Source organism: Danio aesculapii, chromosome 11 (genome assembly GCF_903798145.1).
Source record: "Danio aesculapii chromosome 11, fDanAes4.1, whole genome shotgun sequence".
In the NCBI taxonomy this organism is placed as follows: Eukaryota; Metazoa; Chordata; class Actinopteri; order Cypriniformes; family Danionidae; genus Danio; species Danio aesculapii.
Window position 1 is genome coordinate 14448147 of NC_079445.1, and position 13155 is coordinate 14461301.

The window sequence follows — 13155 nt, forward strand, 5'->3', positions numbered from 1 at the left end:
ACTTCTTCTGCGTGACCTGTACCGTAGATGCTGTACTGAATAGCTTTTCCACTCTATTATGACGTGACGCAATAATACATTAATGCGATTTGGAGAAATCATAAACAACATTAAGTGCATGTTCTTTATGTTTATATATTTATTTATTCGTTCATTCATTCATTCTGTTGTTGTGGAATGAGTTTGATTTTTGAGGAAAAAACAAATCGTTGGGCCAAATCACGTGACTCAACGCGGAAACGAAAACAGAGTGGACATGCTTCCCTCATTAAAAGCTTCTTAACTGCTGCTCCCAAGTCCGCTCCGCTTCAGAAAATGGTTGTGTAAACAGATGATTCGTAAAACAGCTTACAGTTGCTGCCATCGGATGGTTCTGTTGGGAAATCATCAAGTATCTGATGTCTTGTTTTATCGAAGAGTGTCAGCGTTATGTGAGAAGGCGTTTGTCAAAAAGTAAACAGAACATACGGGTTCTTCACTGGAAGCTCGGCTAACTTGTTAGCTTATGACTATTAGCAGACTACGCTATATGTGCTATTTCAGTTTTCATTCATTTTTTAAAGTTCAGCTAGACTGTCTAAGTGAGATTTAACTTCCATACCAAATATTGTTAGTTGGTCTGGTGTCTGAGGCAATAAATGAACGAGTTTGGTTGGGGTGACAGTGGATGCTGGAGGCCTGAGTCACAATTGCAAGACAAATTGAGCTTAAAACACAATTTAACGCACTGGCATGCTCCTCTGGTCTGACAATATTAAAGCTGCATGTCCAGCAAGTTTGTAAATGCTTCAGAACTAGAGTAGTCTGTTAGCTCGTGAGATTATGACATGGTAGGAGTGGAAGGAGCCTTGCCCACCAACATCCTAACAACATTCAGCATCTCCTGGGGCTTTTGGTGCCGATACCTGAAGGTCAGTTCAATTTTGGAGAACCAGGCACATCAATAGTGTGAGCTGATGTTGTGTGCTTGGCCTGTTCATCTGGATCTTATCACATAACTTTCTCCCTGACCTCAGTTGGTCCTTCTCCTTATCAAGTTACTGAACAATCATCACCATGTCTGACAACCAAGGCAATGTGAACAACAACAACGTCCCACTAAACAACAACAATAATAATGGTGGGCCAAACCGGATTCGTAATCCCGCAATGAACCAGAACCCCTTGATTAACGTGAGAGACAGACTCTTCCACGCCTTATTCTTTAAGATGGCAGTCACATACGCCAGACTATTCCCACCATCCTTCAGACGAATATTCGAGTTCCTGGTCTTGTTAAAGGTGAGATTTGACATTTGCATTGAGTGTGTTGATCCTCTTTATTTTTTTTAACCCTTGTGTTCTGTTGGGGCTGTTTTATCCACTCTGGGGTGATTTTTGAGTCTTAATGACCACAACTTTCTCTGTTTCAACAAACGTAATGATTTTGGTGACATCTTATTTTGATACATATTTTGAGAAAACGCTTGACGGATTTTCAAAAAATAAACTATACACTGTGGGCAAATTTACAGTACTACCCTCTCGTTATGTTTTTGCCCCACTGACTTCCATTATAATGACACCATATAATCATACATAGAAAGAGGAAGAGGTCAAATTTAATTTTTTTTTACAGTTGATCATCACTTGGAGTGCAGAAAAACAGTTTCTGTCTTCTATATGGACTATAGTGTGAGAGAGAGAGACCTTTGCACGCTTGTATTAAAATGTCTGAGAAAATCAAAATGAGTAGCTCAGCTGTCAGAACATGGTAAGCATAGCAAGTGTACCCCCCAAAGTGTACTTGTGCACACATACTATAATCTGCTGTTTTACACCATAGAACTCCATATAAAAGTCAAACTTTTGCACAGGCCTATCTAAAGGGTTAATGCTGCCAATAGACATAGGACGATAACCGTTTTCAAGGTATACAGCGGTTTTTGAATAGTCAAGGTTTTAAAACCACCAAAAGTTTTCTGTAATACTGTTCCTAAGGTATGAGTAAGATTTTTTATTTAGATTTTTTTTTGTTTTTGTTTTTTGTTTGTTTGTTTTTTAGGACAACAGTATCTCCAGCAACAAAAATATCCAAAGACACTGTTGTTAAGAAATCAGTGTTTTTCAAACGAAGGCAGCAGAAGTCAATCATTCATTTTCATTTGTTTAGCCTGACATGTTTACTGTTCCAAAATATTTTTAATGTTTCTCAAAATAAAATATATTGTGTTTTAATGAGAAAAAAAGTATTATTTTTTTTTTATCTAGACATTTAAAAATATTTTTTTAGAGCAGTAATCACAATGTCGTCAAACAGTAAAACCGTCATATTTTTATCCAAGGTTATCATACCGTCAGAATCTTATACCGGCCCATGCCTAACTGCCAACTGATAATCAACAGTAAAAATTATAATGGAAGTTAACAGGGCATAAACAACCAGGGAGTAAATTTTAAGAGTACACAACAGTTAAATGCGTAGTTCTTTTCAACTTAGATGCAGTGACATTCTAAATGAGCATCAGGATAGATGCTGGGGTCTGTATTTTGTTTGTGGATTACTCAATTAGCTGGAGGTGGTCATAGACAATTTGACTCGATCCAGGATTGTTTCGTTTTTCAAAACTCATCTGAGATTTGTTGTCATAAAAATATATTGTATACAAAAACTCTCTAAAGGTTTTCTCTCCGCAATGGTTTAAAAAAGAACTTTTATAAATACTTACTATTTTAAGGTACCGATGCATCTTTAGTACAGTTTTGTTTTTATTTTATAAATTATTAATAATTTTCCAGTAGTGCACATGTTTTGTCGGCTAATACGCCAGTTGCAGATACCTTTACCAATATCAAAATGAATTTAAACAGCCATTTATTAAAAAAAACAACAAAAAAACTTGTTGCCTACCATAATGTAGAAAATCCGCTCTAAAAGTTAAACTAATTAAATTGTTAAATATTCTTGTTGACACTTGAAAGCATAAAGCATGCAGCCCCCAACAAATGTGGAAAGTCATTGCGCATCATATTTAGCAAACAGTTTACTATGAATTTTATGTAAATTTGCTCACATTGATAATTGAATATTAATCAGATGATGTCTCTAAGCTGCTGTGCCTTCAGACAATTGTTGCATTACTGATCATAATGTTGAGGATCGATAGATCTGTCCATCACAACACGCGCAGAGATCTCAGATCAGTTCATTCAGCTATTTTCATTTGATTGGGGAACTTGTTTGAACAACCAAATTAGCCAGAGATCAGTTATCAAGATTAAAAGATCCAGGATCTGCCAACTCATCTTAGGTCATTTAAGCGAGGTATGAAGAATGGACCCCTGGTCATCAGTAGGCATGGGCCGGTACAAGATTCTGATGTATGATATTCTTGGTTAAAAATATCACGGTTCACGCTTACCTCGAATTGTGATTACAGCTCTAAAATATGTTTTTTTAAATGTCTGGGTAAAAAACATAACTAATATATCTATATAAGAAAACACATAACCTAAGACAGACTATGCAGGTATTTTTACATTAGACGGAACAATAAGTCCTTTGATGATCAACCTTTAATGATCCCAAACCTTTGAACAGTATAAAAATAAATATGAAATGTAAAATATTTACTCATTTACAAATATGTTTTTTTCCTTAAAATATTTAATGTCCGTTAACAAGGCTGAGATCAGACTTTGGAACTGACACAAGGTGCCTCGACAAGGTTAACTTGCAAAATGTCATGGTTATCAGCCAATGGTGATAATCTTAAAACTAACAGTTATTAGCTTATTAATCAGCCTGAACTGTCATAAAACTACTGTAATGTGTGCGCACAAGAATAAATGCATACAGATGTGTTTGACTATTGACGTGCTTCAAGAAATACCTGTTAAGTTGGTGAGGCAGCATTTTAATTGTCTCTTGGTTAACCACAAGAACATTGTTGCAGCAATGATCTTGCCATAGAACAATTGCACAAGTTATTGATCTGTCTATTTATCTGTCTGTTTGTAGGGCTGGGAAAAAGGATATTTTGCAAGGGTTTGAAAGTGTGGCATTATCCAGCTAAAGGGATGAGTTTGTAAATGTACCAAATAGGGCTGCACAATATATCATTTCAGCATCAATATCGCAATGTGATCATTTGCAATAGTCACATTGCAGGATATGCAATGTTGAGTCATACTTTATTATTTATGTGTGATTTTGATGCATGTGATTGTATAATGATTTTAAAAGCATTCAGCTATAAGACATTGTACCATTTGTGTCCTTAACTATGATTAAGTTTATTGAATAATTTTTATTTTTTATCATTGAGTTACTGTACTTGAATACTGTTAGACTCAGGAAACCGTAAAGCACTTTATTTCAATTGTATCTTTTTCTTGATTATATTTATAGGTTGTTATGCATGAAAATACTCACAACACATACAAATACAAAAATGCGCTGCAAATAGCACAGACCACAATGAAAATGTGTCGAGGAACCCCGAAAAGATTATAGATTGTTTATTAGATTTTATAGAGATGCAAATAGTAAACATTAATTAATCAATCCCTGACTAAACACATGCATGAAAATACTCACAACATATGCAAATAAAGAAACGCACTGCAAGTAGCACAGACAACAATTAAAATTGTGTTGGGGGACCAAAATTTTATAGATCGTTCATTAGATTTTATGGAGATGCACTCCCACTGCAGAATCATCCTAATCGATCTGCCATTATACACTCTTTCCAAATAGAGAGAAGTCATCTGGTGAAATTGTATTCAAATCGCAATATATATTGCAAAATAAAGAAATATCACAAAGTTAGATTTTTCCAATATCGTGCAACCCTAGTACTGATTATTTTGTTTATATAAAACATAATTAAAAGTCAAGGGATAAAAACATTTTTCTTTATTTTCACCAAATGAACATAAATAGCATTAGCATGAGAAATGTATTCCTATAAATACAGTTGAAGTCAGAATTATTAGCCCCCCACTCACCCACCCCCTTTTAATTATTTTTTCTTTTTAAAATATTTCCCAAATGATGTTTTACAGAGCCAGGAAATTTTCACAGTATGTCTGATAAAAATTTATCTTCTGGAGAAAGTCTTATTTCGGCTAGAATAAAAGCAGTTTTTTTTTTTTTTTTTAAATCCATTTTAAGGTCTAAATTATTAGCCCCTTTAAGCAAATTTTCTTTCCCGATAGTCTACAGAACAAACCATCATTTTACAATAACTTGCCTAATTAACCTAACTTGCCTAGTTAACTCAATGAATCTAGTTAAGCCTTTAAATGTCACTTTAAGCTGTATAGAAGTGTCTTGGAAAATATCTAGTGAAATATAATTTACTGTCATCATGGCAAAGATGAAATAAATCAGTTGTTAGAAATGAGTTATTAAAACTATTTTATTTAGAAATGTATTGAAAAATCTTCTCTCAGATTAAAAGAAAATGGGGAAAAAATAAACAGGGGGGCTAATAATTCAGGGGGGATAATAAATCTGACTCCAATTGTATATTTACCTAATCTCAATATTGCTTTAACTGAAGTTCTAGCCCAATTATAACTTTGACTAAATTATGCTAAATAAAAATACAACTAGACAGAATTTTTAAAAATATACAGTTGAAGCCCTCCTGAATTATTAGCCCCATGTGTTTTTTTCCCCAATTTCTGTTTATTGGAGAGATTAATTTTAAGTTTCTAAACATAATACTTTTAATTACTAATTTCTAATAACTGATTTCTGCAATTTAAAGGCTTAACTACGTTATTTGGCAAGTTAGGGTAATTAGGCAAGTCACTGTATAACAGTGCTTTGTTCTGTTGACAACTGAAAAAAAGATTGCCTAATTGGGCTAATAGTTGATCTTAAAAAAAAACTGCTTTTATTCTAGCCAAAATAAAAGAATTAAAGGGCACCTGTGATGAGAATGGACTTTTGTAAGCTGTTTGAACAGAACTGTGTGTAGGTATAGTGTGTCCACATTCACACATCATATTGGTCAAATTTCCTGACGTTAATATAGGAACCAAATTTCTGCAATTCAGAGGCCCACCACAATGTTGACGTAAGAGTGCGGTTTTCCCCGCCCACCGAATTGATTGACAGCAGCGTATTCACCTGACTTCATTGTAACGGTTATAATCATGATCACAAGACTGGACATGTTCAAAGCAACTGTGACTAAAAGGTTTGTTCAGCTCTCCGTGATCATCTGCACCTCAAGGATAGGTTTTACAAGTTTGAAATGATTTTAAATCCGTTCATGTTTGTAATAAAGAAAAGACCGTAAAATCGATACGTAATTCAACACTACAGCCGCATGTCAGTGCAATTATAAAAGAAGACACTTCAATCCTGGTTTGTGGAGGATTATTTTGTACATTAACAACGGATATCTATACAGCAGTGTATATTGGCGTGTGTCCTGTCACATTTGCCACTCAAAAACAGTGCTAAGCTAAATGTGTATGTGTGCTCGCAAACTTTAAAACGACATTGTGTGTGACTCATCCTTGAAGAAAGACATGAATTAACTCCACAACAAATACATCAAATAACTCCTGGAATAGTGCTTACTGTTGTAAATGAGATCTGCTTCATTCTTGTCTGTCACTGTACTGTTTATCTACATGAGATACAGCAGGTAAAGGCTATGCACATCAGAGCAATCTCTGCGACTTTGACTTGCACATGGAAACTGTAGGTGGGAGAACCAGCTCATTTGCATTAAAGGCACAGGCAACAAAAACAGTCTCCTACAGTCTCCTAAAAGCTCAAATTTCCTAGATTTAGAAAGGTGTATTTAAAATAATCTAATGGGTATTTTGAGCTGAAACTTTACAGACACATACTGGAGACACAAATAACTTATCTTAAATCTTAAAAAGGGGTAAAATAAGACTAAGACTTTCTGCAGAAAAAAATATGATTAGAAAATAAAAAAAAAATCAAAAACCACAAGAGGGTGAATAATTTTGACTTCAACCTTATATTTATATCATGTTGTATACTAGGCATGGGACAATAATCGTTTTCAAGGTATATTATGGTTTGGTTTTAAAACTGCCAAAATTTTCTGTTATACCGTTCCTAAGGTATATGTAAGATTTTTTTTTATTTACATTTTTTATTATTATTATTATTTATTTATTTATTTTTTGTAGGACAACAGTATCTCTAGCAGAAAAAATATCCAAAGATGCTGTTTTAAATTGTAAAGAAATCTGTGTTTTTGAAACTAATGAAGAAAACAGAAGTCAATGATTCATTTGAATTATTTAGCCTGTCGTTTACTCTTCCAAAATATTGTAAATCTTTCAAAAAATAAAATAGATTGTTTTCAAAGGAAAAAAAAAAGGTTTTTTTTTTTTTTTTACTCAGACATTAAAAAAAGAATATATTTTAGAACAGTAATCACGATACCGTGAAACTGTGATATTTTTATCCAAGATTATTATACTGTCAGACTCTTATACCGGCCCATGCCTACTGTATACTAATTTTTAAACACATTGTTGCCTAAACTTAGTTGTGCACATTTTTGCTCTATACTCACTTTTTTTTCATGTCTTTCTATAGGCACTGTTTATGCTCTTTATCCTGGCCTACATCCACATTGCCTTCTCGCGGTCTCCAATCAACTGCCTTGAGCATGTGCGAGAGAAATGGCCCCGTGACGGCATCCTGCGTGTAGAGATCCAGCGCAACTCCAGCCGTGCTCCTATCTTTCTGCAGTTTTATGAGACTGAGGGTATCCAGGGACTCGTAAAGGAACCAGAGGAGGATGGACATGAAAGCAGACAGCCAGTGGTGCCAACAGATGCTGAAGAGGAGGAAGAGATGACCATGGACATGTTTGACAATAGCACAGTACGAGTGAGTTTATTACATAGTTATTTTTGAACTGACTAGAACTGGACCTGCATGCTACCACTAAACAGCTACTGTAATTCATCCATTGAATATGTTCTAAAATGATAACATTTTCTGATCTGACTTTAATTATTTACCTGTTTAGCTCTTGTGAAGCAGCTTTGTCACAGTCTGCATTGTATGAAGTGCTGTAAAAGTAAAGGGAACTTGACTTCGCACAGGAAACTCTATAAAGGATTAAGAGCAACACAGAATGGATAATTCTCTTGAATATTTTACAGTACCATTTCATTCCAACTATAATTATGTTACCAATGGTGCTTTCACACCTGGCTTATTTAGTTCGGTTGAATCGTACTAGAGTTTGTTTTCCCTCTTGTGGACCAAAAGGGGACCAAATAAGGAGTGGTTAGTTTGTGGTGAGAATATGATCCGAACTAAAATAGACCCAACCGCAAAAAGTACTGCGCCTTTTTGGACTAATCCAGTTGCCGTAGTCTGATGCGCTGTGCAAAATATTTGTTGACAGAGCTTTACCAATAGTTTTAATCCGAGAGAGATAGAGAAAAACATTACCTGATGGATCGTTGGTAATACTTCCGGAAGATGACCATGTCTCAGTTTAGCTAAATTAATTCACACCTCCTCCTGAAGTGACTTGCGATGTGCCTTCGCCCTTTGAAATACATTAAAACATTGTTTTCCAGATGCAGCCACACACTTCATTCTTGAAATGAATAGTTTCTCTAAAGTGATGTATACAAACTTTATAGTATACTATGAGCAGGGATACAATCAGCCAGTGCAGTCGTTCAACATTTGGGCCCAACCCCAATTCTATTGTTGTACCCCTACCCATACCTGTCAACATTGGGATGTGAAAATAAGGGATATGCCCCCCCCCCATCCCATCCCTAAATTACTACATATGTTCATTTTGAGCTGTTTCATTGTAAATAAACAGTTAAATTGTGAGTAATATGTTTTATTATTATTATTTACAAAAGAAAAAATAAATATAAATTAGCAGCAAATACATTAGCAAACAGTTCAGCTTATTAAATTAAATTAAATTAATAGCTATTATGTTGAAATAGAATCAAGCTATCAAATCTCATTAGCCACTTCTTCACTGTATAACTTACACATTCTGATTAAAGAGCAATGAATGACTCTCTTATTTATTTAGATTTTTTCGTTCGATTACATTAAATAACAGGTGCCACTTTAAAATGCACACATCTAATATTATAATGAAAGGATTCGATTGCTTTCCTAAATTTTTCTGCTCATTTAGGACGAAATTAGTTGTGTTTGGAAAAAAAAACCCACCAAGATCAACATCTTTAAATATTATTATTATTATAATTTATTATGTGTATATGTCTGTTCAAACATGCACCTAAACCAGACTTTCGCTCCGTTTCAAATCGTGTGTACAGAATCCGTTTTGGGAAACAGTGTCTATTTATCATGGAGCGCGTCAGCTGACAGTCATGCACCGCTACATGACTATTTTGAGGATTGCATATGAAGGGGAGACGGCACCTGTAATGAAAAGGAAGGGAATCCCGCCTTTTTTATATTTATTTCAAAGTGTTTTCATGCCTAAACAAAGCAAAAGCACAGAACAGACTCTCATTTAAGATTAAGGGGCGGCCCCTTGTGGTTCGGTGGTATGGGTTGCATATTGCCACCCTTCAGAGAAAGACTGAAAATACGGGAGAAATACGGGAAAATATGTTTATGGGATGATAGCGGGATAGAACTGTAAAATACGGGAAAAACAGGAGGGTTGACAGGTATGCCCCTACCCCTTCCCCTTGGCCCTTAAAACCGAGTGTGAAGGGGAAGGGCTTTAAAATTTAATCCTAAGAATTGGGACAGCACTACAGCACCTGCACACATCATCATATGTCATTGTGATATCTTGCTTCATATGAGATCAGACGACCGCGACTGCTGTAATTATTCTAGTTGTGTTATATTTTGGTATTTATCTTCAGGAAATCACTGAAGGCATATATTATGTTATCATTATGATCTAATGTGGCAATAAGATTGTAACTATACTGCGCATTACACAGTGGCTATATTCATCAAACACACCAAAACAACATTAAAATAAAATTATAGCAGACACTGTAAAAAGGTCATTCCCAGCCACTAGACTTTTCTGACAGGGTATTTGAGTGTCGAGTGTCAGAATGTTTTGGGATCGCTATACAGGAGTTATTATTATGGTTTTTAGATCGCAAAATTTAGCGGTTTTTATTTTAGCATTTTTTTTAAAAGCATGACGGTAAAACACGAACACGGTTATGAATGTATTAAAACATGTGCTTGTTTGTTGTAAAAATTTGTAATAATAACAAAAAATACTAATTTGTGGATCTCCTTTCGGGTGCTGCGATCCTGCCGTTGTGGCTGGTGTATTCTGGGAAATTTTCTTACCCCTTGGTTTCGAGTGTGGTCCTGAAAAATCTTTGCTCGAAGGGCTATTCACCCCTTCACCTTAGCCTTATGCCTTCAAGCTAAAGAGAATTGGGACACCCCTACCCCTTCACGAGAACGCGCAAAACAAGGGGTAGAATTGGGAATGGGCCTTTGTGTCTGCCAGTTTGTTTACTTGTGGGAGTTGAAAGTGGCATTTTCCCACACGTTGATTCTGACCAATTTAAAAGCAGTTTAGGAAATACATTCAATGACATCTGGCCAATGGGTGATGTAGATTTTGTCACATGACTGCATTTTAGTTCTTTTCAACTGGTTCGGACCAAAGCAGTCAGTGTGGTGTGAAAAGGACCCAAAGACGGCAGAAAATGCTACAATGTATAATTTCTTGCCCTTGGTCCTGTCCAAATGAACCGAACCACAGATGTGAAAGCACCGTTAATTGACAGTTATAGAATATAGCCTAGGTTTCAAATGTATTTTTTTTATTTGGTCCCACTCTCAACTTTAGGAGCAACCATCAAAAATGAATGAGTACTTCAACTTCAAATTGTATAATACTGCATTTATTGAGTTTGAAAACAACACTAATCAGGACTAAAAACCAGCAACAATTATCAAACTAATGCTCAATACTTCAAGCTCAATAATTCACAAATGAAAGTTTAATAGTAAGTAATCATGATGATTATAATAATAATACATAAAATTTCTCTCCATCTCATGAAAAATTAAATTATTAACAAAAAAATAACATCTGCAGTAAGAAATATACTCATTGCATTATTGTTTTTATATCCATGTCAAGTTCATAAACAAATCATACAACATTGTAAAAAATTTAAAGATGCAAAGTAGTCACCAGTAACCAAATGGAAAATCTATATGCATCTCTAGAAAGAAAGGTCAAAAGGCATCCCTAGCTTCTACAATTCTTTATAAGTTTTGGTTTTAGTTTGTGTCTATGACAATGACCTAGGCACATACTACAGGCTCTATTGGTTTGAGAAAGAGACTACAATGACGAAATAATAATTTTACTTCTAGTTGATCATTTGGAAACATGGCAGAACATAGATTTTACCGATGAATCATCTGTTGAACTGCATCCTAATAATCACAAATACTGCAGAAGTCTTATTGGACCCTGAATGGAGATTCTCATAGAAATCAGTCAAGTATGGTGAAGGAAAAATCATGGTTTGGGGTTACGTTCAGTATGGAGGCGTGCGAGAGATCTGCTGAGAGGATGGCAACATCAACAGCCTGAGGTATCAAGATATTTGTGCTATTTGTGCTGGGGTAAGATGAAGGACGAGACATTGAAGATGAATCCAAAGAATCTTGATGAACTCTGCGAGTTCTGCCAGAACGCTTTCTTAGCCATACCAGATGACTTGACAGAGATGTATGGACTCATTCCTCCAAGCTCATGGGAGTCATACACAATATTAATTCTTTTTCTACTGCACCATGACTTTATATTCTATTCTGTACATTATTTCTGTTAAGTCACAAGACTTTTGTCTAAGCAAAGTCAGACCTTACTGTCCATGATCATATTTTATGTTGGCAAAATAAGCATAATCTAGAGGCCTTTGCCTTTCATGTAATCCACTTTTGATACTAAATGATCAACTAGCAGTCAAGTATTTGTTGTTCCTAAAACTTTGATAGGCAACAAGAATTTTGTCAGGTAGTATATAAATTTAAACTTAGTCAAGGCCAGCTTTTTGTATTTCCCACTGTCATAACTCCCTGTCATCTGACAGCAGGAAGAAGCAAGTGATTGACCACCCATCGGTCAACGTTTTTAATGAAATGAAAACAAGTCTACACTACAACCATTATATGCACTTGCACAATTGCTCCCAAATGTATTTTGAGCTTATATTTATGTTATTTTTTAATTGTTTGTAGTTTAACTTCTCACACGTTTGGACCTGTGGTGTAAATGGTCTTAGTATTAAAGTATAAAATTACATGAATATTTGTGAAAAAAAACTTTAGTACACGATGATAGATCTATTGTTTGTTAATGGGCTATATGCACAGCAAGTGTTTTTCAGCCAATGACAAACTTCAAGTGAACGATTAGTGTGATATTATCAGTTTCGTAAGGTTTCTTTTACAGCACCAATAACAGGTTGTCCACGAGGACATAAAAAGGATTAAATGTTAATAAATCAATTATTAGAAAATTAAGACCCTTAAAAGGTATTAAAATGTCTTAATCACGTTTTTACGAGGTATTACATTTTGTTCATGCGTTGTCCAGAGTGTTTGACTCCAAAAAAAGCATAAATATATTTATTTTCCTTCTAATATTAACAATTGCGTGCTTGAATCATGCGATTGGTTTGGGCCGGGGCGTGTTCGGCCAAGCTCCCCCATCCGGGTGATGTCACGTAATTTGCGACAAACGTGGGAAGGTGATGTGACGCTCTCTACATGTAGCGAAACTATAGAGACGGCAAAATGGGAAAATGTAAGTTTGCGTACTCCTGTTTGGAGAAAGACGAGTTTAAACAGTGGCTCAAGCCTGTCGCTGAAAACAATCGTGTAATTTATTCTTTCAAGCTTTGTTTCTTCCGAGCTTATCTGAGTTTTGTTGCATGGTTGTGCTCCATTGATTTATTTAACTATAACTGTTCATTAACAACTGTTTATTAAGTTAAAGGTTTGATACTGATTAGAAGTTGAAGTGGCGATGAGGTCTTAAAATATTCTGAGAACTTCTTTAAAAAGTCCTAAAAAGGTATTGAAATTACCTTTAGGATTCCTGCATATACCCTGAATAATGTAATTTAATTAAAATATTA

General features: G+C 35.1%; 1 protein-coding gene across 3 annotated transcripts in view; it reads left to right on the forward strand.

Annotated features, from left to right (window-relative positions):
* The first annotated feature begins 278 nt into the window (after positions 1–278).
* The window catches only part of tmem259 (transmembrane protein 259), a 34385-nt gene continuing 21508 nt past the window's right edge, over positions 279–13155 (forward strand). The window contains exons 1-3 of one of the 3 annotated variants that reach the window (XM_056468036.1): positions 279–911; positions 1017–1281; positions 7586–7882. In XM_056468036.1, coding sequence (XP_056324011.1) covers positions 1057–1281; positions 7586–7882 — 522 coding nt within the window. In that variant the 5' untranslated portion in view covers positions 279–911; positions 1017–1056. Of the gene's footprint in view, positions 1282–7585; positions 7883–13155 lie in introns of all 3 variants that reach the window. The other 2 variants (XM_056468038.1, XM_056468037.1) reach the window with 2 other exon arrangements.